This window comes from Alosa sapidissima, chromosome 23 (assembly GCF_018492685.1).
Source record: "Alosa sapidissima isolate fAloSap1 chromosome 23, fAloSap1.pri, whole genome shotgun sequence".
Classification (NCBI taxonomy): Eukaryota; Metazoa; Chordata; class Actinopteri; order Clupeiformes; family Clupeidae; genus Alosa; species Alosa sapidissima.
In genome coordinates, this window is record NC_055979.1 from 10,647,987 (window position 1) to 10,673,277 (window position 25,291).

The following is a 25,291-nucleotide window of genomic DNA, read 5'->3' on the forward strand; positions in this document are numbered from 1 at the left end:
ACACAGTGCATCTTTGCTTGAGAAAGTCACAGCTGAAGCAGGGGATAAGCTCAGTGAGACTGCAACAGGCCTTAAAGCCGGACTCTGTATTTAGGGCCAACCGCTGCGTTTCCATCAAAGCCCATGCCGCACACAATGACAAGAGTTACTAAAGTCCTGACAGATGCACAACCTAACCCGCTCCATCGTTTTTGAAAAAAGAAAAAAATGCCATAGGGCAGATTAGAGTTATGTATGAACTGGTGATGGATAGCTTATTAAAAACTTGACAGGTGTGGCAGGTCAGCTATATATTTGGTAAAATAAGTCAGGCAGGAGGTCAGCGAGAAGCACGGCAAGTACTGGCAGAGTACTCGGGCTGTTCGTCACTCTTGAAAAATGGCATGCATGGTTCAGCGAACTGTGTGGAAGAGCTGTGGAAATGGAATGAATAAATAAATAAATAAATAAATGGAAATCAATGCTTGGTTTCATGCAAGTGACTGTCCGTAAACACTGAAGCTTAATTAATTTCATTCAGCAGCCCTAACGTTCCTGAGCACGTCGACAGTTAAAAGCCACTCAATATACCGAGGTCCCCAAGCAATCACACGGCCGTATGATTTCCCTTTAATTCACAACCACTTAATTTAGACTGAAAAAGACACCAGCACTACAGCTGAATACGGCAGTGTAGAAGAAGAAGCATGTAGCTGACTGAGAATATAAGTGTGTTTGTTGCTCTGCATATAATAAGGGCTTCACCAATCCAGCCCATTTCCTCTGGCATACTCTATTTGTCATAAAGTGTTTGTATGAAATGGCGTTGCTTCTGAATTCTCAATACATCTCACTGGATATCTCTCTGTAACGTATTTATAAGCACTAAATATCCCTGGAGTCAGTCTGCTATGTGGTGATAGATTCTAATGGTTCATCTAAACATTATTAGCAATGATATACATTTGATCTGAATTCATTAATGTTTTATCTCATTCTGTGTCACTCTAGTGCCTGTGTGCAATAGGCTACTGAGGTACTACATCAAACTGCCTGCAGAAAGCCATGAAACAAACGTAGTGTGAGTGGATCCTAATCATATAGAAGGAAGAAGGAAGAGGAGAGAGTGAGTGAGAGAGAGAGAGAGAGAGAGAGAGAGAGAGAGAGAGAGAGAGTAGAGTATGAGTAGAGTATGAGTAGATGAAAGTGTAGATGCTGTCCTTGACAGACAAGGAAGGGGAGGCAGAAGATTGACAGACCAAAAGAAAAGAGAAAAACAGCATCAGTCTCTTCTCTGCAAGAGCACTAGTCAAAATCAAACAGGTGTCAAGAAGGAGAAAACATCAAATCTGCTCGGTCTCACCAAACGAAACGAAACTAAACGAAACGAAACACAAGTGGTGTGCAGCTCTAAAACAGTGAAAAAACCAACAGACCCTGACTCTCTCACTTTCTCTTCCACCCTCTCCGACACTGGGGAAATGTCTCTGATCCAGACAGCGATGCTCACTTGACCTGATCGAAAGCATCATACCAAGGATGCACGCACCGCACCAGACCACACTGCACCAAACGGCACGCATGAGGTACTCGAGAAAATGAGCCAAAGCCTGTTGGATTAGAATACGCATCTGGGCCAGAGCTGAGCCTTGTCCATCCCAGAGCGCAGTGCCATCTGGTACAGCTCTCACACTGATATCCGTGTAAAAGAAAAACACTTAATTAACTCAGAGAGAGAGAAAGAGAGAGAAGGAGAGAGAGAGAGGAGGAAAGAGAGAGTGGCAAAGAGTAGCTAGCGTGAAGGAAGTCATTACTTGCTTTTGGCCCCTGAGGGCCACAGCGAGCACGTTGACCTCTGGGATCCTTCGCACACCAGGCCAAAGCACTGATAGCTTATTTGTACACATCAGTTATTATAATTTACACCCCTCCACCCACAACCCCACCTCCACCCCATCATCAACACCCCCTTCCCTCTCTGCCTTCTCCAAAATGGACGTACAGTATGTGTTCTCATTGCCAAGAGCAATATAAAAATTGGGGGGTTTTCGCAGAAGGGAGGCTTGCTGTTAGACGTGCTTTATAGGGCATGAAATCTCATTACATGCCTAGTTAAGGAAGGCGTTGATGGGATCAGCTAGCAGAACTCAACCTTGAATATGTAAGTATGCCAATAATGAAGCCAGCCTCCACGTGAGCCTGGGGATTGAGCTTTGGGGGGTGGAAAACAGGCTTAAAAAGAACATGCCGTATCTTCAGATCTGTTTCCTTAGGTAATCTCAACCGGATGCTTTTTAACAAAAATCAAACATTAACATCAAAAACAAACAAACATATCAACATCTGTTGCCGTTATCAGTGCGTTGTTTTAATAATTAATTAAATGTATTTATCTTCAAAGGAGTAGGCCTATCATTATGTAACACCCCTTTGAGCCTTTACTCAAGATAAAGTAGACCAGTAAGTAGAACAGGTGAGTTTGCTACAACTACTATTACTGTCTACTTATATCTTGCTCATGTCATAGCATGTTAGATGTAAACTATACCACAAGCACATGTAAATCCATATGAAGACAGCCGACAGCCACAGAAGAGGACTGGGCCTATGTGTCAACCAGGCTTGGAATTTCACCATTCTGGGGGCAAGGCCACTTGGCCTTCAGTTGGGCATATTTGGTGGGGGGCACAAAGGCCACATTTCAGGGCACCAAGGCCAAAGTTAACTATTAGTAGTAGGCTATAAAAATTATCAAAGTTGTATTTAGCCTATTCACTGCAGTAGACCTGCATCACTGTATGAAACATTACAAAAACATGAAATGAAAACATGACATATTACATAGAACTGTAAATCATCAGATATCTAGGCTATATATAACATTTATTTTATATTTGGCCTGTTATGAAATCATGTATTGAACAATTTAAGCACAGCTCAGCTTTAAGAAACTCAAATAGCCTAGATGCATGCTTAGCATTTTGTGATCATTAAGGCTACTTTTACAAACTCTTAGTCAGCTGTCATCTGATTTACCAATATATAGGCGATATTTGTAACATTTATTTTGTATTTGGCCCGTTATGAAATCATGTGGAACAATTTAAACACATTGTAAAACTTAAAGCCCAAATTTGGAGACATCCATGTATGTCGAACTTTACTGCAAATTCAAAACTGGATTACTCTGGAACGGCTAACTGTACAGGGGACTGCTTTACACCTTTGTGTTCGGTAGGTCTCCTGTTTATTCTGATATATGGGTTGTCATGTGTTAAAAGAAGGGTTCGTAAAGTATTACACCGAGATGAATGGGTATGGAGATCATGGGACGCAAAACCTTCAGTAGAATGTATGATTAAATTGAATTATATTATTTACTTTTCTCGCGAACCGTTCAACACAGCAATTATCGGCTAACATCATTTAAAAGCTGAGAAAAAGCTCAGCTGTGTGATGAATAGGCTACTTCGCGAGTAGTTCAACCGAGAATGGGTGAATTTGGACGCACTTTCTTTCTTGCGCTGCCACTTTCTCCACTGCGTAAATGACTAAATTAATTTGCGCTGTGAATGCTAAGATTATTTTGACAGGCCACAGGCTAAATAAAAATCGCTATTAGTAGGACGCAAAGCAGAATATTGAAAGAAGGGGGCACCAAGGCCACCGTGGCCTGTAAACCTCTGATTTTCAAAGGGGCCTCACGGCCAACGCAAGGGGCTACGACGGCCATGGCTGTCGTGGCCGCCGTGAAATTCCTACCCTGGTGTCAACACCAAAATGGTCTTGTTTCTGTCAATCAATCACAACTAAAGTCAATGATCAATTAAGTAATTAAATTAAATAAAAATAAAGTCAATGTTTTTTTTTTCACTATTCATTAATGACGTGTTCTATGTAACATACAGTTTCTCGCCCTGCTTTATGGACAGGCTGAGCAGAATAAAAACCACATCCCTATGTATATTTCCCAAAGCCCAAAAATTGTCATTTCCACTTCCTGCTCCCTGCTGCCTCAATTGACCAGTCCCGCATTAAGCTAACGAAGGCGTTTCCGAAGATGAATAAACCAGTGGTGCTGCTTACAAAGCACACAAGATGCATACGAGGGCACCGTTTGTGAACACGTGTGAAGTCTTGTGCCAACCCAGCCCTATCTCTCTCTCTATTTCTCTCTCTCTCGGACACTGCTTTGCTTTGTGGAGTGGCTCGTGGCTTCGACAAGACAAAGCACTTTCGAATAATGAAACAGGTTCATAAATCTTGGAGAGTGATTCCAAGTCGTCGTTTCAGGCTTAAATCCCGTATAATAATTTGCCTCTAATCTTCATGGCTGTTTCTGCATGATAAGGACTTTTACTTTGCCGAAATGCACTGCCTTGTCCAAGTCACTTATAATGTGCCCATATTTTACTGTCAAGAATTGATTTCTAAAGAGTGTTTCCCTCCTGAGGTGGAAAAATAGAGTATGCAAAAAGTGACTCCCCACTTCAGCAGTCCAAGGACAATCCAATCCAAACAAATATCATATTCCCTCTACTTCTGTTAACTCGGAAGAAAAATATAGATATCCTTTTTAAAACAAGAGCAGATCCAAGGTTACAATCTGTATCACCTCACCAACATGTTTTTAGAAAAGTCGAAAAAACAGGCTCTCATTTTTTATTCTCAGTGTCTGCGCTAGGATAACCCTCACCAGGCATGCTTCTCTCCCCCCTGCTCCTGTACGAGATTGTGACACAGATGCATACTAAACCTGAAACATTTTTTTTGCTGCTAAAACATCCACCTGGAGAGAGAGCGAGAGAGAGAGAGAGGGGAATAAAAAATACCAAATATGAATGCTGAGAGGAACAGCAGCGATGTGGGGCAAGCAAGAATGTTTAGACACAGGCACAAACAAATAAACGAACAAACAAATAAGTGTGAAAGCTCAGCGCATGAGCTCAAACAAACAAACAAACAAACATGAGGAGAGGGACTTGTGCGCCTTCTCCACCTTCTATTTACAGTCCCCAGAATAAAATCTGTTCATTCTTCCAAAGATCCTGCTTTGTCTTTTGTAGAGGGACATTATGGGTGCTCTGTATGGACCTTCGACCTACCCTCTGGCATCAAATTAACAAAGCTGAGGAGAATAGGCATGGATATTTTTCAGCGTCTACTTCTGCATGTTTGGCCAAATGCAACGCTTTTTTGAATCTTGATGACCTCATAGGGTGATGCTGCTGATGAATTCAGCAGAGTTCTCCTCGCATTCCTTCAATTGTGGATGGGGTGTGTTCACTGCCCTTGTTTTTCTTTTTTTTTCTTTTTGGAGAGCACAAATATCAACACTCTTTCAACCAATGTTAACACTGCACTTTACTGTAAGCTGAAGCACACACAAAGTCACACAGGATCAGGTGAGATTAACACATAATATTACTGAGAATAAATCTTGAGAACCTTCACATCAATTCACTTCATACCGCATTTGACGCCAGCTTATATCAGCCTTTTTGAGCTGCAAAGAAAACCTTTTATTTCTCAATCACATAAGGAATATAGTCTTTGAAGAAAAAAACATTGCTGTGGGAACAGTCATTTGTGTCAGTGATAGAACTCTCCACGCTGAGTTAATCCCTTTTGAACCTTATAAGGGTTTATAAAAGTGGGGCTTCTGTGCGATGTGACTCACAGAAACCCACAGAAGAATGCAGCACGTATGCTGGACATAACACAAGGCTGTATGGGGCTTAGACTTTTAGAGGTTTACACAAACACACACACACACACACACACCCACACACACATGCATACACACACACACACAGCCATTAAAGAATATCAGCTCTGGAAGAAAGAGATATGGAGGGGAATCCATATGCTCATGGAGAGAGAGAGAGAGAGAGAGAGAGAGAGAGAGAGAGAGAGAGAGAGAGAGAAGGTGGCAAGAGAGAGGGAGAGTGGGAACGAAATAGATAAATAAAGGGAGAGAGAGCAATAAATAAAGCGATGTAGACACAGAGCGAGGGAGAAATAGAGACAATTAGAAGAGAGAGAGAGGGAGAGAAACAGTGCATACACAGAGTATGTGTGAAAGAAATAAAGATAGATAGCTAGACAGATAGAGAGCGAGAGAAAAGGAGAGAAGACAGCATGGCCGGATCTAGAATAGGGCTGGGAGGGGCAATGCCCCTCCAAATATTTATTCTGCCCCACCTAATTGGTCAATTTTAATTGACAGCTATTGAATCTGCCAATCACACTTTTCTAATTCGTCCCGTCTGAATTTCGAGGGTGCTGATTTGCTGGTTGGATAGTATAAATAAGCTACCGGAGCAGCAGCAACGCGTTCCCCTACCATTCCACACTGCATCACTGCATGTTTCATACTTCAGTAGAGAGGGCTTAGCTATATTTCCATAAAGGTTATAGGCTACTAGATGTAATATAGATTCTTGTTGCTGGTTTAAATAAAGACCTTTTTTGTATTATTCTCGTTTGAATAAGGTTTGTTTTTAGCTAATGTGCATGTTAGCTTTCTAGGGTGATCTAGACAGTTAGTTTGTTAACATTGGTCATTCCTTAACTGTGTTATAAGCAGGGTGGACATTTTACGGCGGCCACGTCGTTGCCCCTTGCGTTGGCCGTGATGTCCCTTTGAAAATCGGAGGTTCACAGGCCACTGTGGCCTTGGTGCCCATTTCTTTCTATATCCTGCTTTGCATCTGACTAGCGATTTTTATTTAGGCTATGGCCTGATTAAGCTTAGCATTCACAACGCAAATTAATTTAGCCTACAAAGCCTGTATGTCTTTTACGCAGTGGAGAATGTGACAGCGCACGGCAAGAAAGAAAGTGCGTCCAAACTTACCCATTCTTTGCTGAAATAGCCTATACTCAGATAGCCTACTCTTCACAAAGATATTACATGTATCACATCACACGAAGGTGCTTTTTCTCAGCTTTTAAACGATGTTGGCCGCAAGTTGTAGTAAACGGTTCGCGAGAAAAGTAATTTATCATGTTACATTCTGCGCCCATCTCCCTACCCATTCATCTTGGTGGAATACTTCACGATTTTTTCCCGAACACATGACAAACTATATATTAGAAGAAACAGCAGACCTTACCGAATAAAACGGTGTAAAGCATTCCCCTGTACAGTTAGCCATTCCAGAGTAATCCGGTTTTACATTTGCAGCAATGTCTAAATGCATGTCTCCAACTTTGGGCTTCAGGTTTCACAGTGTGTTTAAATTGTCCAATACATGATTTCATAACAGGCCAAATACAAAATAAATGTTACAAATATCGCCTAGATATCTGTAAATATTAAAATCAGCTGACTAAGAGTTTGTCAAAGTAGCCTTAATGATGACAAAATGCTAAGCATGCATGTAGACTATTTGAGTTTCTTAAAGCTGAACTGTGCTTTAATTGTTCAATACATGATTTCATAACAGGCCACATAGAAAATAGATGTTAAATATAGCCTAGATATCTGTAAATATTAAAATCAGGTCTATGATTAACAGTTCTATGTAATATGTCATGTTTGCTATTAGATACGGGTTTTAAGGTGAAAAGTAAGGCATTTGTAGGTGAAACTGAGGGGGGTGGGGGGAGGGGTGGTGTATTCATTGTGCCCACCCCAAATTTCTATTTGCCCCCCCCCCCCCCCCCCCCCATCTGAGCAGCCTTGATCCGGGCCTGGAAGACAGGTAGATAGATAGAGAGAGATGTAGAGTGAAGTGTCAATAAACAGAGAGAAAGAAAGGAGTAAGAGAGAGGGGGTGAGGAGAGAGAGAGAGACAGTTGGAGTGACAGGCAGGACAGCTCAGTGGGTGTAGGACTGGCCAGGACAGCTCAGTGGGTGTAGGACTGGCCAGGACAGCTCAGTGGGTGTAGGACTGGCCAGGCTTATATAACACACTGCTGCTCCTCTACTCGGGGCAGCTTGCCAAACAGAGCATATAAAGCTTTTTACATGCATTGCCACACTGTCTTCATAAACAAGTGTTTGTAATACACACCTGTGTATGTGTGTGTGTGTGTGTGTGTGTGTGTGTGTGTACAGTATGTGTGTGTGTGTGTGTGTGTATGTGTGTGTGTGTCTATACTCTCTCTGACTGAGAGAGAGTATGTGAGTGCAGTGATATCTTCTTGTCAATATCTTCCCCCAAGGCTAATAGTGTTGATAGTATAATCCATCGTGAGATGTCTTTTCTTTTATGTTTATTATTTTTTTTCCACTCTATCCATCGTTACCACGATGGCAATAGGCTCATTCTGCCTTCTAAATGGCACTATTAGTCAGGATAGACTTTATCCCAACCCCACAATAAACTATTTTGGTGGCCACTAACAACTCATTCAGCCAGAATCACCCAAGTAAAAGAGTGTCTGGAGAGAGCACAAGGAAACGACACCACATGCTCCCCCCTAGGAGTCCCAAATGCAATTGCCACCGGGAAAAAAGTGGGCTAATTCATTTATTCATTTTCCTCCATTACTGCAGGATAAATAAACATGGCTCTATAATGCCCCAGACTGTCTAGAACATCAAAGGCAAGGGAACACTGGCCCCATGTATTCCGTCTATGCACTTGGTCAGAGCACATCAGGATCGTCTTCCACGTGGCCGAACGCACTGCACTATTCACCTCCTTGAGTTCTAGCCAGTCACCCTGAACAATTGAAATTAGGTCTGTTGCAGATAAGGAATCACTTTCTTGCCAAAGGGGTGAATGGAGGGGCTCATGGTGTGATCTGAATAATGCAGATGACTTCTTGTATGCTCTCTACATGTGTGCTACATGGTTCCTTGTTTGTCTCAGAAGAGAAAGGAGGTTGGGTAGAATTCCGTCATCCATAATTGGCTTTACATACACAGTAAGTGTGTGTGTGTGTGTGTTGATTAAAAGTGTCCTTGCTGCAGCGGACAATTATTTTAGCACATGTAGAACCTTTCCCAAACAGCTCACGATGCTGCTGCTGCTGTTGCAGCTGTTGCTGACATTTACTTTCTTCATGGCAATCTCTCACAGGTGCAAGGTGAGCCACCTTTTTACATTTCTAAAAGAAAACGTGGAGCATCATAGTGGGAAGATCAGAGAAACTCAAAACACGATTAACATTTAAATCGTCTTTGAGGATATGGCCCATAAGCCTCAGCCAGTGTGGGCCAGACCTGGGCCACACGGCCGCCAGACTCCACAGACCCCTCCCCCCAAAGCATGCCTGTTATTCCGCAGAGAGCATACATCTGCATACATATTTCATACTGAGTCATGTTGCCCAATGTGGGACAGGGCTGGCTCTTTTCACATCACCCTGAACAAGGCACAAAACAAGGCAAAGGACATGCCATACACTTTCAAAGATGTGTTTTCTTTTCTTTTTATGTAACGAGGCAATGTTAGCCAAATAGGCTCTCCCCTTTGGAGTATAATGGAAAAGAAATTACGGCGATCCATCTTGGGTTTTTTTTTGTGTGTTTTCTCTGTAGCATCAACTGGGGTGTTTTGTGTGGCGTTCCAGTTAGATTTTCAATACATCACCACCAGTGCCTTCATAATGTCGTTTGCGTGTGTGATTCTCATTTGGGGTTCCTAATGAGAGAACACACAGTCATTTTCTCCACTGTCCATTAGGTGTGTTAGGTTGGCACAAGCTTTCTATTTTCCATAAATCAATGTGCCTTGTTACTTGTTACTGGAGCACACATGCTTGAACAGAGGAACTGTGATATTGATGTCAAGCCCACCATAGCTAGATAAAAAAAAAATAAAGGAAAAATCTGAGTATGCTCAGAAGCTCTGCAGGAAAACAAAAGTGTGCCCACAAATCAGGCCGGCTTTCAAAGCAGTTTTCAAACACCACTGCACAATCCTTCTGTTGGAGTGAACACTGAGTCAAGCCATTGAGGCTGCCGTTCCAAAGATAGCCCTGTCTGAGGCGCTGAATTAAGTAAGTCACCAGCGTTCCTCTCTTCCTATCTATCCCTGTTCTATTGCTCTCTCTCTCTCACACACACACTTTCCCTCCTTCTTTCTCTCTCCCTCTCTTCTTTTCTCTTGCTTCTTCCCTCCCTCTCCCTCTTTCTCTCTCTATCACACTCTTCCTCCCTCCCTCTCTTCTCTTTCCCTTCTCATACTGTACTCCCTCTCTCTCACTCACTCAGTCACACTGCCTCTCCCTCCCTGCCTCTCTCTCTTCCTCTCTCTCTCGCTCTGTCTTTCTATCAGTTTATGTTTGGCAGCTGTCTGTGGGGATAACACAGAGCGAATTCCACAGAGCAAACTGTAAACAGAAATAAACATAAACATAAAAGGACCCCCCCCCCTCCCCACCCCATTTCTTCTTTTTCTTTTCACAAACACAGTGTGCCTGTAGGGTCACCCCTTCATCCTCCTCTGCCACACCACACACAACCCACAACTCAGCTCTCTGCTCACATCCAGGTGCTGACTTGTGCATTCTGACTCCTCGGTGTTGCGACCGGGATGGCTCGGGCAGAGGAGGCTTAGTGGCTGGATGGTGATAGCCTGGGAATAGCCCTCGCTGGCTCTGCCCTGCAGGGTTAAGCTGCTGAGGGTAGATAAGTCTTAAGCTTTGCCCAGGTACGAACACATGCACACACACACACACACACACACACACACACACACACACACACACACACACACACACACCGCACACACACACCCCTTGAGGATACAAAGTCAAACAAGTTACAGTAATGTATATGCATACATACAAACAAACAAGCCCATACTGAATGTAGTGCACTTGCATGTGTACGTAAACATGTACAAACATCAGTGTGGGACCTGGTGGCTCTCAGTGAGCTTCTCAAAAGGACACAAAGCTGTGTGAATCCCATGAATCAAAATGTGCGCAATTAATTCTGCGTTTGTCTCTATAATCCATCAAGTAGACATGTGTGATGGGATAATTAATGGCAAATTACCAGCTCTGTTTGTGCAGATGAAAGGGCCGTGTTGTGTGATCCCAATCACACCCTAATAGACTAACATTGCCTTCCTCATCTCATTCAGTATTACTAGGCAGTGTCTGCAATAGATTGCACATCAATACCACAACCCCTCTGCTGCACAATGATGTCTGCAACAGACACCAAAAAAATAAATAAGTTATTCTGCAGGTGAAAAATGCACAGCCTTCCCCGTGCTCAAACATAATGCCAACGCAAGGTCGAGCATTTATTTTCCTAATGGCTCGTAGCGTGATGGATGAACTGTGTCTGCGATTCTCTATCTCTGGACCTCATCTTACTCTATAGCATTGCTATAGCAATATAGCATTTGTAAGCCCTTTTGTCTCCTGTATCATACTATTTCATAGCACATTTTCATAGCACCAACAGCCTTACATTTTTTGCAGCATAATATGATCAGGCCCCAGGAGAAGAATATTGATTGCACTAAACAAAAAAGCGAGCAATTCAGTCAACTCTCTGAAAAGACGGAAACATTTAGAGAAGAATAGCAAAATTGGCCGTCCGCATTGTAATTTCTTACATGAATGCTCAAGCAGACGGCTTGTATACTCTCTTGCAATCTTGGCGGCTTAAAATGGAGGAAAAATGGGAGAATGAAGGCACATCTCAAACGGAGAGAAATTGAAACACCCAATTACGGCGTAAATTGCACAAATGCTGGGGAGTTGTACTAGCCACGTCTGCTTGGGTAAATAACTTCTGCAGTATTACTCAGATAAAGCACATGCACATACGCACACACACAAGCACAATGAACACACACACACACACACACACACACACACACACACACACACACACACACACACACACACACATGCATACACACAAACACAAATATAGAACAACGTCCACATTTTCAACACTCAAAATGCACAAAAACAACAAACATCCCCCCCCCCCCCCCCACACACACACACACACACACAGTCTCATAAACAAACATATCTTTGGAGTTTGACTTTCACAGTTGAGTTGTTTTCAACAGATTTCACTTAAGCTTAACCACTATGTGGAGTGCAGATGCTGTCAATGAACAGTTGTGACTAACCCACAGATGGTTAACCCACACTGATGGGTCTGAGAGACACGTACACATCAAAATAACTTGTGGCTATAATTCCATTACTTCACATTGTGATAGTGCTTTTCTCATTGTATGTTGTGGTAGTCGAAAGGAGCAAAGCTTAATCAGCTTAAACTAAGCCCCCTTGGGTGACAATAGCAAGGACTTACTCTTTGCCGAGACGAGGCAAGGTTTATTATGGCTTGAGTCATGCAGAGCAGTCATATTTTCCCGCAGACCTGTGTGTGTGTGTGCGTGTGTGTGTGTGTGTGTGTGTGTGTATGTGTGTCATAAGTCGTCAGGCTATGCAGGTTTGTGAGCGTCTCTGTGTGCATGCTAGTTTTCCCCTGCGGTCATAGGTCATCTGTTGATCATATTTAAGCTTACGGTTGTGCTTCATGGAAACAGTGTATTATCACAATGCAATGGCAGTTACATTGGCTTATTTCAGTCATATGTCTGACATATGCATTGCCTTGTTTCCTCAGGGCTCACAATAGTTGTGTTGACACATACTGTAAGCTATATGGTGCATAATAGGAGAGACCGTGATAGAATATGCTACACTACATGAATGTTAATTTTCTTCACATCACCACAGCTTCCTTTCAGCCATCATATAAACAATACAACAATGTCCGCCAATGAGGGTGAAAAAGGCGTTGTGTGTTTATGCGTCATACGTGTCATTTGGTCCATATCAGTATGCTGATGAAATATCTCATTTGGGAGGGTTGAGCGAAATAGGATATTAAAGAAAGTATTCCAAACCTCAGAGAGAGAGAGAGAGAGAGAAAGAGGGAGAGAGAGAGGGGGAGTGAGAGAGAGAGAGAATCCCATTTTGAACAGGCTCCATCTTTGGGTCCAGCTTCCTGTTTGCTGGAGGGAAGGAAATTGTGTAACGACACGCTTATGATTGGGTGGGTGGGTGGGGGTGGGGGGGTGGGTTGGGTTCTGCAGAGGGAGTAGCCACTTCCTGGGGGGTGGTGGGGGGGGTAGAATGTGGGAGGGGGGTGCAGGAGGACAGATTGTAATAGCACAGAGCCCATCGGAACATGACCTAAAAGACCAACTCTAGTGATACCGTGGAAACTGAGATTAAACCTTCTCTGGAGCTGGAAGATTATACTGTACAAAATACAAGGCTATTCTTTATGGCTATCATCTTTATGTGTTTATGTGAAGACCATTAGTGATGTCACTATGTACATATGCAGAGAATGTTAGGGGTACAGGTAAGTCCATGAGCCACAGGCCCAAAAAGGGGTGTGTCACTACCACTTGGGGGGGCAAATTCTCACTATATTTTTCTGAAAGCTACTTATCTCTGGAGTATAAGATGGTATGATAGCAAGTTGGATCTTGTAGCTTTGTGGCTGTACAGGCCTTCAAAGTTGACCTCTGATTTGAAAAAAGGAAATTCCGCTTATTGGCTTTTTTTTGTTAAACCACTTATAAGAGCCCAGAAAATAATCCAAACCTCATTATTACTGATGCATATGTGGTGTTTGATGTTGGCATACATATTTTTAATCATTATGTGATTTTGCCCTTCATTTTGGTTGATAACATTCAAGATTTATGTGTAATAATGAGCAAATCTACGTTTTCAGAGACACAACGTGTTGCAGCACTAATTGAAATGCCCACTACCTCATTGATCAATGTATTTATACCTTCATACCTCTCAGCAGAGACTTGAAATACAAATGATTACATAGGTCTGCATTGCTATGCTATTTACTATTTGTAAATGTACTATTCGGAAACACCCCAAAATTCAGTAAATTAGTATTTTATTGAAACTACCCATAAGAGATATTCCAAGAGATCAAAAGATCATGATTACCAATCACATATTACCTTTACATTCAAGGAATAGGCCTACCATATGAAAATTGTTCACATCACCACATGTACCCAGCTTAACATAAATATTATAATTTTATAATGTCCAGGGCACATGAAATACATACAGTAATTTCCTGTGTATTAGCCGTATTGTGTATAAGCCACAGGACAGTGTTTTATGCAAGTTAAAAGAAACAAAACAAAACAAAAATTAACCTCATAGCTGAAGAAATTTTGCAAAATCAATGATGTATAAGCTGTAGCTAATAGTTGGGAAATTATGGTAATTGCATCACAGGTGCTCAAATGATCTACATTATACATTTCAGTTGTACTTTTGACTAGTAAGAATGTGGGAATGAGATGTAGATGAACTGGTTGGTGAAAAATATTCATACTTTACACATTGGTATCATTATGTGCAATTATTATTATTATTATCATACAGAAAATTGTCTTTCATCTGATGTTAAAATCATTTCCATTGAAAAGAAATAATAACTATTTTCCAAGACTTGATCTACAAGTACATACATTTACAACAGTTAGATCTGATGAGACAGAAACTGAAAATGGATCAATCCATTTTCAGAGGAACATGAGTTAATTTGCATATCTACAGCAGGCAAAGCAACACAAAAGGTTAGGGATGATCTGATTCAGTCTCATACTACAGGCAAAGATCATGACATAGAGGCTGGAGTCAGATACACCTAAGCACAAATTCCATGATACATTGACAAAGCAAAAATTAAAGACATTTACGAGCATGAGTCAAAAAAGAAAAAACAGGCTGAATTAGATTAGATTTAACTTTATTGTCATTGTGCAGAGAACAAGTACAGAGACAACGAAATGCAGTTTGCATCTAACCAGAAGTGCAAAAAAGCAGAAAAGTGCAATGTGATATACACAGCATAGGCAGGTGGTGCATAGACAGGACAAGAAATATAGTGCAGTGTAGACAGTAGTATACAGTTGTTTTGCATAAGGTAAATATAAATATGTGCAGTGTATTAGCAGTTACCTTATAAGAGCAGAATAAATAATGGCTATGTACTGTAATATGAACAATGTATGAACAACATGTACAGGTATGTGCAATGTAGTGGCAGTACCATTATAGTAGTAGTAAGAACAATATAGATATATGCAGTGTATTAACAGAATATATTACAGAAAAACTGAATAAATGGATATTTAGTATGAACCATATAGACAGATATGTACAGTATGTACAACTATGTGCAGTGTGGTAACAGTACCATTGTAGTGCAGAAACAGTAACATTACAATAGTATTAAGAACTAGATGTACCGCAGAGCGGTACAAAATATGACAGCCGCCCAGTCCAGCACATTTTTTCCACAAAAATAAATCACGCTGAAAGGCCTATATGATTCTAACTGTCTCTCTAAATTGCATTATCCACACTCAATTCTCACTGGTATCTGCTAGACAACAAGTACCAAAACATGATTAGTTCATAGATTTCACATGTAAAATTCATTTTATACAACCTAACCTCCATCTTGCCTGTTCATAATTCTGAGAAATTCTTGAATTGTGTGCATGTGTGCATGTACATGTTTATGTTATGTGTGTGGGTGTGTGTGTGTGTGTGTGTGTGCGCGTGCTTGTGTGTGTTCCTGCGTATGTGCCTGTGCATGCAAGCGTACATATGTCTACTGTGTGAGTATGTGTCATACGTATGATTACTGTGAATGTATGTGTGTGTGTGTGTATCTGTTTGTGCACATGTGTGCACATAAAATGGGTTAACATGACCCCTGGAGGCAAACATATGGAAAAAAATGGTCATCCTAGGCCCTACAGTTCTCAAGATATTCACAGAGAACTGTGTCTGCCCTACCCTCCTTTCGGGGGGTCCAGTCCAGCGGGGGGGCTACAGATCAAAACGAAAAACGACGGTTCCATGCTATCCATGTGGGGTTACATGCCCACCAAGTTTTGTGTACCCCGGTCTTTCAGTGTCCCGGGAATCCTTGTTGGTGTACGTCACTAAATGTACACATAAATTATTTTATTGTAAGGCCCCCCATTAACGAAAGTACACAAAACTTGACATGCATTCAGAGGGTGTCATAATGATCCTACACTTTTAATTTCGTGCAGTTTTGACCTTGTCAACCAGAGATATTGTGATGAAAACACCTAATTGTTTGCTTTTTAATTTTTAACTAGGTGGCGCTATACATTAAATAAGTGGTAATGGGATGGGTTGACATGCCCCCTTAAGACCAACATACATAAAAAAAGGTGGACCTCCTAGGCCCTACGGTTCTCGAGATATTTACAGAAAACTGTCTCCGGCCACCTACAGGCCAGTTGGTGTATAGTAACATAAATTAATTTATTGTGTGGCCCTCCATGAATGGAATTCCACAAAACTTGGCGTGCATACAGAGGGTGTCATAATGATCCTACACTTCCAATTTTGTGCAGTTTTGACTATGTTAGGTCACAGGGACCTTCGATTACAACACCTCATTTTTACTTTTTTGTGTTTAACTAGGTGGCGCTATACATGAAATGAGTGGTTATGGAATGGGTTGACATGGCCCCTTGAGATCAACATACAAAAAAAATGGTCCTCCAAAACCCTACGGTTCTCGAGATATTCACAGAAAACTGTGTCTGCCCTACCCTCCTTTCGGGGGGTCCAGTCCAGCAAGGGGGCTACAGATCAAAACGAAAAACGATGGTTCCATGCTATCCATGTGGGGTTACATGCCCAACAAGTTTCGTGTACCCCGGTCTTTCAGTGTCCCGGAATCCTTGACGGAAATTTGGGCATGCGAAAAAGAAAAGAAAAAAAAAAACGCTTCGCTGCGCGGCGGTCATAATAAGTGTATGTGCAGGATGAAAAGCAGTAGAATATGGCTATGTACAGTATAAGTGTAATTAGAGTATGTACATTTGTAAATAAATAGATGGATGGGATAGATGGGTGGGATAGGGTAGTGCAGTTGTGGGGGGGGGGGCTAGGGGATGTCCGCCTCCTTGTTGTCCCTTGTTGTTCCAAGGCTGTCATGGTCGTGGATGCCTCAACAGGCACAGGCAAGGAGGCATCAGGGGAGGGCGTGGGTGATGGGGGCTTAAACGTCCCACATACTCGACGCACCCGACCAGTAGCGCGACAATGTGACGTCACAGAAGCGCCGTAACCATTTATACTCGCGCGTGGTGGTCGCAACACTAGTTGCAATATTCTCCTGAACAGAGGTGTCGCTGTTGTGAAAAGACTAACATTAACTACTTACACAGCAGAAGAAGCTGCAGTAAGACACACCAGTAGCTAGCCTCTGTGATGGTACTTCAGACTTTGGTTGCTACTATTCACAACTACCATCATCATTATCATGTAGTTTCCAAGGTGTGTGCACAGGTAGATAGATGGATATATAGATAGGTACTTTAGTCATCCCGAGGGAAATTTTAATAATTTAAACAGTTTAGTTAGCTGGCTAGCTAGCTAGCAGCTGGCTGAGTTTGTGTAATTTCCTGAAGTGGAAAGAGATTTTGTTCAGGCCTTAATAGATATCCTTTGTTTGAAAAGAAATCGTTTCTATTCTTTCCTCTTAATTCCATGTGTTGCAACTCTCACTGGTAACTTTGTTAACTTATCCAGCAAACTATTAAAAATTCACGACTGTAACAAAACACTGCAACTCGCTTGCCCTCGAACTAGTCCATCTTCCTGTTTCCGCCTTGTCGCGCTCGTCTGAAAAAAAATGAGTGGTGCGCTACCTCGCGCTCTCGGCCAAAACCCTGGCGCGCCAGAGAGATCTACGTCATTTTGACGTCACATTGTCGCGCTACCGGTCGGGTGCGTCAGGTATGTAGAAGCCATTAGTTTGTTGGATGTCACCGGGATGCAGAGCTAGAGTTCAGTAGGGTGACAGCCGCAGGAAAGAAGCTTCCTCTGAACCTGCTGGTTCGGATGCGGAGAGACCTGTAATGCCTCCCGGAGGGGAGTGGGGTAAACAGTCTGTAGTTGGGGTGAGAACAGTCTTTGATGATGCGCGTCTTACGCAAGCATCGCTTGCCCTGGATGCCCTCGATGGAGGGGAGTGAGGAACTGGTGATGTGTTGGGCAGTTTTCACCACCCTCTGCAGTGCTTTCCGGTCGTGGGCAGAGCAGTTGCCATACCAAACTGTGACACAGTTGGTGAGGATGCTCTTGATGGTGCAGCGGTAAACGTTCACCAGGATCTGAGGAGACAGATGGACCTCAGAAAGAAGAGACACTGGTGAGCCTTTTTGATCAGGGTAGAGGTGTTGAGGGTCCAAGAGGGGTCCTCAGAGATGTGGACATCCAGAAACTTGAAGCTGGTGACATGCTCCACCTCAGTCCTATTGATGAGAATAGGGTGTGTGTGCTAGTATTAGACTTCCTGAAGTCCACAATGAGCTCTTTGGTCTTCTTGGTGTTGAGAGCCAGGTTGTTATCAGTGCACCACGATGTTAGGTGCTGGACCTCCTCCCTGTAGGACACCTCCTGCATGCCAGAGTCATTAAGCAGGAGAACAACCGATACCACCGCTGGATAAAGGAGGCGATTGAAATAAGACAGCGGGGCCCAAAGACGATGAACAGAGATATATGCTCTCCCATACCTGGAGTGCCGTCCTGGGGGGCGGCTGACTGACAGCAGGAGGTGTCGTCCACCTGTCAAAAAACTGACAGGTGGATCACACCTCCGTAACAACATCAGCTGATAAAAACGCGTCACACTACTCCACCGTGTGACCTTCTGATGAAGATGGAAGTATACGTCGAAACATGTCAAGGTAAAGAAAAAACATCTACCAATATATGTGTATGTGATAAAAGAAAAAACAAACTTATTTATCTCAATAGATGTGTAGACACAATGAATGCAATACAAGTAGTTCAGAATCCAGACAGAGGGAGGTATTGATGCCCAGTTCACTGAGTTTGGTGATCAGTTTGGAGGAGATGATGGTGTTGAACGCTGAGCTGAAGTCAATGAACAGCATTCTCACATAGGTGTTGCTATTGTCAAGGTGGGACAGGGCAGAGTGAAGTGCCATAGAGATGGCATCCTCTGTGCTCCTGTTCTGACGATGAATTCAATGAATAGATTAAAGATCCTTTGTACTCGTTTCAGCTACAATTTAAAAAAAACATTTGTACTGCAGACCTATGTATGTCATCATTTAACATTAATTTCAACTCGCAACTGAAAGTAAGGAAGGTAGAATAGTAATGATCAATAAGGTCTGCATTCAGGTATTGCCATAACATGTTGCTCTGAAAACTCAAATTAGCTTTTTTTTGCACATAAATCTCGAATTTTATCAACCAAAATGAAGAGCAAAATCACATAATGAGAATTTCCTTTTTTTTCAAATCAGAGGTCAACTTTGAAGGCCTGTACAGCCACAAAGCTACAAGATCCAACTTGCTATCATACCATTTTATACTACAGAGATATGTAGCTTTCAGAAAAATACAGTGAGAATTTGCCCCCCCAAGTGGTAGTGATGACCCCCTGTGGCTCATGGACTAAGGGGGTCAGGCTGTACTCTCATACGGCAGTGTTTGGTAAGATGTGTAGGTAAATCCATTTGGGCAACAACAGTGGAAAGGGCTGGTAAAATGATTAACATTGGTTTAGAATGTCTGTTAATTTTTGATTGCTTCTTAAATGATCTTTCTGAGATGCTGTTAATGTGGGATTGAGCATCTCCGACTTCCTTATTCTAGATACTCTGGTGCACCTTGTCTGCACGCGTGTAATTGTTGGATAAACACCTTTGTGATTTGGACTTGGCTTGTACATAATCCTCTCCCCTGTGCTAGTTAAGGGGAACAATAAGAGGCATCTGCTCTAAAGGGCTGTACAGATTACTGTTTATGACTTTGAGTTGTTGTGGAGTTCCCGGGTTGAGAGATGATTCTGGCTTGTTAATGCAACACATAGTACTGTAGATGTGATGGGGAAACTAAAATATATGCGTTTCCACTACGCCCTCAAAGCAGCCCTCACATCTGTTTGAGGGCCTGACATATTCTTTCTATGGTGATACATAAAGTATGGCAGGACCCCCCCCCCCCCCCTTCATCTCTCTAACTTATTTCCTCCGCCATTCCCCACCTGGAGCCCAAATGGCCGCGTGAGCGCTGAGAGGCTCTCACCATCCATCTTGTGGGCCAATCTCCGCCAGCGGGTAAGGGACAACCCCCTTATTTTATCTCAAAGATCTGACGCTGATGGAGGCAAGAGTGCGAGCCTTTCAAAGCCTGCCGAACGCATTTATCATGCGGCTACGCCACAGCCAAACAAGAGCGCAGCCCCTACAACGGAGGAGGCGGCGGCAGTGGTGACTTCAAAAGGAAGACGCGAGGCCTAAGAGCTCGTCTAATTCAGGCACAATGACCTCATTTACAAGGAGCCGGGAGCAGAGGAAGAGGAGCCTCCCTCCCTCCTATTGTGACGTGTTTGGCCGATACGGGCCAAAAAACGAGAAACTTGGCACAGTGACGCGCTATTTTTAAGAGTGTTGGTGTGTGGGGTGGTGCTTTTCCTGATAAAGATCTAACTTTTAACAGACACAGCATGCTGCTGAATCAATAAACCTGCAGCCATGTTCCCACACCGTCTGCACATGTACACATTAAAAAGCTATGAATTTGCATTTAACAGGCTAACTGATACAGACAGGGCGGTCTGAGAGCTGCTTTGTCTGGTTTCCTTTGAAGCAAACATGCACCAGCTGTTTCTTTCCTCAAAAGATTTATGCTTGTCCATCTTCGATGCCAGTAGAATAGAATAAACGCTGACGACCACCCCGTTTCTGTTCCATCATTCTCCCATGCTCATAAATCCAAATGAACTTATTCATGCTGGCTGATTGTGGAGGAGGCTGATACCCCCTCATCAAGGCAACGCAGTGCAGTAATCACTTTCTCCAGTGCAATAATCAGAAGGGAACTCTTGATGCAGGGTAGTTGTTGGAACCCATGCATACACACACACACACACACACACACACACACACACACACACACACACACACACACACAAACACACACATTCTTACACAAACATTTACACATGAACAAAAGAGAGAGAGAGAGAGAGAGAAAGGAAAAGAAGAGAAAGACTCCTCTGTGCTCCCACCAGGTGTTCCATGCCAAACAGTAATCTCTGGGGTAAGATATTAAAATAAGTTTAAAGAAAAAAATATTTAAACAAAATAAAACATATACCTATATTAAATATCTTAAATAAAAGAACTCTGCTGTGATACAGGGAGTCTGTGAATGAGTCACAGAGTCGGTCAAGTATTTGTATTTCCATCAACGAAGTATTTCAGCATGCAAAAAGACTCTGGCGGATTGCGCCTAGTAAGGGGGGTAATTGTTGATTTAAATTTCAGGGGGAGTTTTGAGCTTTGAAAGGATGTGGTGTCACAGGAGCGGCTAAATTCTCCATGACACGCCTGTCCCAGTTTCAGGAGAATGAGACTGAAACTGGCAAAAATACAGCACCACCAATTATCTGCGCAGTGCACCTCAGTTTAAAGTGTTTAAACGTGAAGTTTGAGCCCTGCTGTGGAGAACGCTGGCCTCTCTACAGGGGCTTCTCAAATACAGGCCTGCAATGTCATTTCTTGTTGAATCGCCCGCCTTGCATTACTAAGCAACTCAAATGAGCACTCCTTGAATAATCACAGAACATTTTAATAATTTAAGGCTGCAAATGAGAGTATAAAAATGAAAAAGTACCCCATATTTCTCATGTGTAAATACTTGATCAATACCAGGTTTAAATCCAGGGCAAGGCCGACCTGTGGAATGGAGTAGACTTGGGGCGCAGACGCAGATAAATCACTGGCGACTGAGTTGTGAGTAGAACAGCTCCGCAACTGTTGCTTGCTTGAGAATTCTGTGCTGTCAGCTTAAACTGCTAGCAGTCAATATCTATGCATGGCTCAAATCAAACCGATACGCTGTCTGCCTCAGGAGCGTTATTCAAGCTGCTCCATACAGTGCCGTCGTTTTCAATTTAGGACAGAATCAAGTCCAATCTAAGAGAGAGAAGACTTGGAAGCGTTGCGGCGGAGTTGCCATTTCCTGGACTCATTCCTCTGTTATGAAAATGTCTTACATCGTTTTCATCACATAGTGTTTGTGGAGATAAAGGCCAGCGGGTCAACGGCGGCACTGAGACTTCAGAGTCGCAGGTCATAGTCCAAGTCTTGTCACCTTCGATCTACTCACAACTACATATGAATGCTTTTTGATGTAGTTGCTGGCAAAAAATTGTACTAAATCAACACAACAAGCTTCGGTCCAGACATGTCTGGTCGATGCCAAGAGGGTGACTCCAAAACACCCTCGAAAAACATTCACACAAATGGAACGATCTGAACTGGCTCTCAGAGCAAGTTAAACAAACTTTCCTTTTCATCCGCATGAATGGGAAAATGTCTGCAGTGCACTGAAGTGAAAAAGAAAAGTTGCACTTCGCCTATCAGCATCTGCCCTCTGAACAGTTCTCACCCCTCCCCCCCCCCAGTGAATCTGACTTTAGAAAATGGAGAGCTGGAAAGTAGTGTGTCACGTTAGATGCGGCTTTGCTGAGAGGAAAAAATCACAGTGGGAAACAACTATAAATAAGGCTCTTAAGTTCTACCTAATGCTTTGTCGAAAATACTAATGCAAGCTTTCATCTTAAAAAACAACATAGAAATATAGTGGTCCCAGAGACTATACAATTATTCTCCATTTCCCCCCTCCTGCTGGCCACTTAAGCCATTACATCTGACATTAAATTAATAATAAAATAAAATGAAAAACTGAATCAAATGAAAAACAAAAAAGAGAGATATGATCCTTTCCATATGATCCTTTCTCCTTGATTCAACTTATATTGATTGCTTCAGTCTAATTGTGATAATGATAATAAATGGCCACTCTGGTCTCGATTAGGCCTCCTCGGGGGATGTTCGATACAGTACGCACTGGAAATAAATAAATGAAAACGAGGCACCCTAATGTGTTCCTCACGCACAGAGACAGACTTCATCTCTACCCCCCTTCACAAGCCAGTAGCTCCGCTTTCAGCCTGGGCGATGGAAGACTGCTTGGCCTGCCAATTCTATTATCCAATCAGATCCACAGGGTTCAAGCAGAGAGGGTTAAGCAGAGCTGGTAATCAAGGATCTTTGGTTCAAGCCTTTTGACTGTGGCCTTGGCTATTTGAAGTACAGAGTGGGAAAGGTTTCAAAAAACAATGACTAGGAACATATGGCCGCCTCACATGACAGTGCTTATGGGCCTACATGAATAAGACAAGGATTGGGGATAGGAGTCTTGAGATAAATCTTTGGTGCTTTGTGTTTTGCTAAGAATAAACTATAAGGGACTAAGAAGGACTAATTATTATGCTAAGATGTGATCATGGGGTTAGCCTTTTTGTTTGATGTATAGCACTTAATGGAGTTTGCCCATGCATCCAGTGTAGAGCTCATTCTTATGAGAGAGAGAGAAAGAGAGAGAGAGAGAGCAACAATGCTTCACTGATTACATATATGCCAATGCAATTATGCATGTTCGCTGTGCAAGCCATTCATACATATTTATAGCCTGCAAGCTACATGGATCTGTTTCCATTCAATAGATGAGAATAGCTGGATCACTGGGACAGTCATTTCGTCTATGCATTGAGATAAATCATTCTACGAAACAAATTATATTCTAGACATAATTACAATCCCCAATCTATCCTGCCATGCGTGCTGGCATAGAATCAAAGACTCTGCAGCGCACCTCTGACTTGAATGCTGAAGGATTCTGTTGACCCTGTTTAAGAGTTTTACACAAATAAGTCATCCATACAGGTGGATATCACGGAGGTCAGTTCTGACGTACAGAGCTGGCCCTGCCAACTTTAATGGCGAGTGCCAAGTACGCTTGGTGGGCTGAGAAATCTAATTCTAATAGCCAAGGGCACTTTCAAGAAGATGGCTGTCCAGTCAGCAATGTCATTCAACCCGAAGATTTAAGTTATACATTTTTGGCAGACACTGCAAAAAAGCAACCGAAAGCTTGATGAAAAAATACCAGGATATAAGATGGATTGGGTACATGTGTCAAAAATATACTAGGCTACCTTATTTATCTTACCCATAATGATATTTTGAGTGATAGCCTTTGGCTTACACGGGTCTGCAGGACAATGTGGACAATTGTGGATGAGTGATCTTATAGAAGACAGACAAAAACACACCTATCTTCTTTACCGACATTAATAACATCTTCCAAGGTGCTTCCAAATGCAGCCCTGAAACCGCTCGCACTTTGTGCCCCTCGGTCCTGACACCGTTCAATCTGCACGTGCCATTTCAACCCATTTTTACATCTTCGCGAAATGTCTATACTTTAATTATTTTACTAAATGAATCAAAACAGTCGAAATATCCATATCAAAGCATGTTACCACTACGACTTGACTTGAAAAACCTAATTTTACTATAATCAGAAAGGGAAACAAACACCAATATCCTCATTCTACAAAATCCATTCATTACGTCCCGGTTCGAAATGACCAATAAACATGCTGATGCATATATTTCTGATATTTCTGAATTATGAGGGTATTGTGAATTACGCGTGTAATAAATGGAACAAGACGATATCTAAATATCTAATCGTTACAACGTAATTTATTCGCTGCTCAAAGCGCACCAGACAGACTACTATGACAAGAACTTTGTGTTTATGGATGTATTTCTTGTCAAAACTCTGCCTACTATAGATAAACATTCCATTCTGCTTTCAGAGGTTTTGTCCGAGTTCAGGCAAGAGGTATAAAAGCGCAGAGTACAAACTCACTGAGAGTGGAGATTTTCTGGCTGTGGCGCGTTGAGCCGCTCGCCTCCGTTACCATCGGGACCCGCACTACAGTCTCCTCACATTCCGCTCGCTGGAGCTGCTTAAAAAGTTTAGTGACGTCAAGGCAGGCATTTAAAACGTCGCTTTTCTACTGGAATCCGCAGCCGATAGTCCCGTTAAAGGGACAGACTGATCATCCGTCCTGAGGGGAAGTAAACAGCGAGGCAAGATAGGACGCTGGCTTCATTCCCCAAGCCGTTAAAATGCGTTTTTAGCCACCCAGCGGTCAACGTGATGCAGCGTCTGGTATTGTCCCGACTCCCGACTCAAACACAATCTCATTCAATTCAGTTTAACATAGAAGAGTGGCTAATCACACTATGTGTCAATGTCAGTGTCAGTTAATTTGTAAAACACATTACGCACATGACAATAACAGATTACCAAAGTGCTGTACAATCAACAAAAACAGGGCGGAAAACAAATATGAAACA

General features: G+C 42.5%; 1 protein-coding gene across 7 annotated transcripts in view; it reads right to left on the reverse strand.

Moving 5' to 3' along the window:
• gulp1b (GULP PTB domain containing engulfment adaptor 1b) overlaps nucleotides 1-25,008 on the reverse strand; it is a 55,283-nt gene extending 30,275 nt beyond the window's left edge. For all 7 annotated transcript variants that reach the window (XM_042081182.1, XM_042081180.1, XM_042081179.1 and 4 more), the window contains exon 1: nucleotides 24,798-25,008. In XM_042081182.1, the coding sequence (XP_041937116.1) occupies nucleotides 24,798-24,852 (55 nt within the window). In that variant the 5' untranslated portion in view covers nucleotides 24,853-25,008. The remainder of the gene's footprint in view (nucleotides 1-24,797) is intronic.
• Nucleotides 25,009-25,291: the final 283 nt, after the last annotated feature.